The 4,139-nt window shown below is 34.8% G+C and overlaps 1 protein-coding gene across 2 annotated transcripts; it reads right to left on the reverse strand.

The window, feature by feature from the left end:
- Positions 1 to 234: 234 nt before the first annotated feature.
- Positions 235 to 3,671, reverse strand: BIN4 (double-stranded DNA binding protein). Of its 2 annotated transcripts, none has more exons than XM_079027483.1 (12): positions 3,515 to 3,671; positions 2,767 to 2,941; positions 2,560 to 2,594; positions 2,079 to 2,223; positions 1,587 to 1,648; positions 1,443 to 1,496; positions 1,172 to 1,289; positions 1,045 to 1,091; positions 929 to 955; positions 781 to 856; positions 551 to 699; positions 235 to 465 (listed from the first exon to the last, which is right to left on the reverse strand). In XM_079027483.1, exons 1-12 carry the CDS (start codon positions 3,563 to 3,565, stop codon positions 364 to 366), a joined length of 1,041 nt encoding a protein of 346 aa, XP_078883609.1. In that variant the 5' UTR covers positions 3,566 to 3,671; the 3' UTR covers positions 235 to 363. The 2 variants fall into 2 exon arrangements, with proteins under 2 accessions (XP_078883609.1, XP_078883608.1); XM_079027482.1 differs by having other exon boundaries at positions 1,045 to 1,106.
- Between the last annotated feature and the right edge of the window lie 468 nt (positions 3,672 to 4,139).

The raw sequence follows: 4,139 nt of genomic DNA on the forward strand, positions 1-4,139 counted from the left end.
CCGTATATAATACCAAAATTACAAAAATAGGCCATATATAAAATAAAATTACTGGAGTTGTCCTAGCGTAATAGTGAAATTATAGAAATGATCCATATATAAAAGAAAAAAAAATGGGATTAATAAAACCACCAGTGAGCAGTGATACACAATTAATGTTTGCATCTTAAGGCCGATACATTAAATATGTAATTAGTAGATATGATTTATAATTTTATATGAAGGATGTAGGCATAATAAAACTGCGACAAATCATCAATCAGACATGTAGAAGAATTACAATATAAACAATCTTTTTCTTTTAAGTTGTAATGCCTAGCACATTTTCTCTAATCTAACCTACAACAAGAAGGAAGGATCGTCTCATTTTTTTGCCTTGGATTTCTTTGCAGCTGGAGCTTTCCTGGTAGCCTTCTTTGGTGGCTTTTTGGCAGCAGTTGTTTTTGCCTTCCTTTTTGCTGCTCCCTGAATCCAGAGTAGGAGTTTCTAAAAAATTTAGCAAAAGAAAAGAAAACAGGATGGATGATATTAAAAAGGAAGAAGGGCATACAGATACAGATGATGTTTTCTCGGCTTTTCCTTTTCCTTTGCCATTGGTTTTGGTTTGTGGATCAGCAGCATCAGCCCCCTTGTTTTCATCGCCAGTTTGACGATTCGCAGCTTCATCTTCAGAATCAAAAGAAAATCCTTCCAGGGTTCCTACCACACACACACATATATGCATACGCCAAATCAGGAAATGAAAAACACAACCTACAAGTACAACAACTCCTCTCTCACCTTCAACCATGGTTTCAGCTTCATAGACATTTGACTGTGGCTTCAGCTGAATAAAGTCATCCATGATTGCCTCTATCTGACAGATAAAAAGGATATTTCAATTAACCCATCGCTGGCTCAACCTTAAAAAATGGATTGAAAAACAAACCTTGGCTTCTGATTGCCCAAAACTAACCTGAAGATGAAGAATGAATAAGTTTGTTAAGAGATGTCTTCCATAATATAATATTAATATGATAAAGTTTAGGGGAGGTAGGTACATACAACACAGAAAGTTCTTGAAGGCAGTATTGTCATTTTGTAGATGGTTCCTGAAATGAAAAATACTACAATGTATTAAAGTATTAATTAATTTGATGGAAGTTAACAAAAAGTATGATGCGTTCCATACCTTTCAAATCCAAAAGTACATCTTGATTGCCAGATGGGCAATCTGAAACAACCACCCTCCCAACAGAACCCAAATCACCACTTAGATCAATGGATTCGCCTTCACACTCCACAAGTGCCTGCAAAACTTAAAATGCCGGTTACTGAGCCTATCAAATTACCAAACACACAAAAAAAAAACAATTGCCGTGAGCGTGAGTGTCATTACATGATCTACTAAATAAGGACATAGTACACCCAAAGTCTGCAGAGATTAATTGACTCAAACATACCTTTGAACGTTGGACTTTATCTGCAAGCACCAAAGGCAACCTCGAAGATGAAATCTGTAATGACATTGACATGTGTACTGTTGTAATTAACTGATAAAATAACAATCATGGGATGGGAATGGGACTGGTTGAAATTTAGATTACATAAGATCCTGTTTGCTTCTCAGTTGTTTGTCTTTCTAAAACCTTTACATCTCCATCATTCTCTGTAGCAATGCAAACAACAAGTATTTGTTATGAACTGGATTCTAAGAATCGATTCAATAACACATAAACAATCAAAGATTTTAATATTGATTAAAAAAAACACTCGATAATACCAAATGATTACAAGAATGAAGATAGTTTAGCTGATTCGAGATAGCCAATCTCCTAATAGGAATGAATTCCAATTTTCACACAAAAGATAGCTCCTCCTCCCTGCCCACTACCCTCTTCTTATGCTGTCTGACATAATAGCTAAATACTATAAAATGCCCCTCCCACTAATAAGATACTCTTTAATTTGATGATTTCCCATATTACCCCTAACTAACTTATTTGCCTAATATCAGAGGTATAACAGTATCCTAAGAAACCAAACAGAGAAAGAAGGACACGATTTTTTTGTTTTAATCTGAAACTCTAATTGCATACCTTGTTTCCCTTGTGTCTCCATCATATCTTCTTCCATCTTTAGCCTCGTCTTCAATTCCTCCTCCTCCTCCTCCTCCTTTGGATCATGCTCAGACAACTCATATTCAAAATCCGATGGCAACGTCCAAACTGGTGTTTTAGGTTTCTGATCACATAAATAACACTTACAATTAACTATACCAGCTTCATTTATAAAAACTCTCTTACATATAAATGTAACTTCTAAGTAAATTTACAGAAAGTAAAGAGTAAGTGAAAGCCATGATACAAGTTTAGTGTTGTTAATCTTAGAATATACTTTAAGTTCCTCTCTAGTTAAAAAGGAAGGAGGCCAAGTGGTCATGTAATCTTATGGCTTACTAAGCAGATTACCAAAAAATAATTACAAAATTTTCACAATACCTAGATGCAGCTGGCTTCAGGATAAATGAAATCATTACAAAAAATAAGAATAAATTAATACTGGTTCATAGGTTCTCACTTTCTCTGGAGATTTACCCCCTTTCCCCTTGTTACCTGTATTGTAACAAGTATAAATAACATAACAAACATCAGAATGTGAATACCTCCACAATATATAGAAAAAGAAAATAACAAATAAGTAGTAATTTCTTTATCTTCACAAGTTTTTATAACCTTTTTTTTAAGATTCGTGTAAAATGTTACCTTACATAATAGCAACACTTACCTTCATTTTCACCAAGCCCCTTCCTCTTCGTACTCAGATTTTTACTTGGAGACTTCACTTTTGATGTTTTCTTGGTCACAGAGCTTATAGGAAGCCGATCATCTGTATCATCATCACTACCACCCGGAAGAGATTCAGAACTCGAGGACAACATCAAAATTGATGTTGTTGGTGCCTGTCATAGAGCCCAAAAATAACTTGTAAAGTCAATGTGAAACTAGCTGAGCACATTATGCAGCCATGATTGCCAGGGCATTGCCCAATTTGCAAGTAAATCAGTAATATATCATCTTTAGCTACAAGAATCATTAATCTTTGAATCATTACTAACAGCTTGTACTATATTCTTTATACAATCTTGAGGATTTAAGCCCTGAAAATACTTGAAATCCAAGGGCAGAATCAGAACTATATGATCGATGCCTATCGGACGCATAATCACAATTAACATCTAGAGTATCAGTTATGAAATGAAAAAAAGCACATCAGCACAACCACCATAGCCCTATGATACCGCATATCCAAAATAGTACCAACCATGACATTTTTCTAGGAATTTACAACACTCGTCCTGCAACTTTTCTGATTAACGTACATGGATGACAATTGGGATTGTTACTTGGACGATTTCAAAAGATTATACGTAAACTTGTGGTAACCGAGGCTAGAAGATATAGAAACATAATAGATAACAGTGATTCGTACTTATATATAAGCATCATGTATACGAATGAAGGTAAACTGAAACCTGGGCATTACGAAGCCAATCTGGAGAATACTCTCTAGACGAGGTGCTCATATTTCTTTGTCTTGAATGCCGAGGAAAAGAAAAAACGCTAACCTCCCTCACCGACTCGCTGTAACCCTAAAAAACGAGACCATCGACGGTCTGCTCTAGTTAAGTAAATTTATTTATGTAAAAAAAAAAAGAGAGAGAGAACAGAATGAACTTAATCTTTTCACTCACTTCCTTCCACCTCATTCCCGGTTCAACTTAGAGCATCCACAATGGTGAGTTTCATGAGATAGTTGAATGAGGTGGCAAGTCTATGTGTCATTCAATGGATGAAACTCTATCATTGTGAGATGCAACCTTGACATTCAATGGATTTGAAGTTCAATGGTCATTGAACTCTTCAATGGGAAAAATAAAAGTTTTTAATTCTTAAATATTTAATATAAATTACATTTTGTAACATTCTATTGAACTTTGTGGAGTTCAATGCATTGTAGGAAAAAAATGATAAAGTTGTATAGATTGTAGAAAGATAATGTGGCAATCCATTGAATTCTATGAAGTTCAATGCATTGTGGATGCCCATAACAAGATAAAAGAAAGGAGAATGGTGGAAATAAGAAGAAAGTAAAAAACT

Source organism: Lactuca serriola, chromosome 2 (genome assembly GCF_051521515.1).
Source record: "Lactuca serriola cultivar US96UC23 chromosome 2, Lser_US96UC23_V15, whole genome shotgun sequence".
Lineage (NCBI taxonomy): Eukaryota > Viridiplantae > Streptophyta > Magnoliopsida > Asterales > Asteraceae > Lactuca > Lactuca serriola.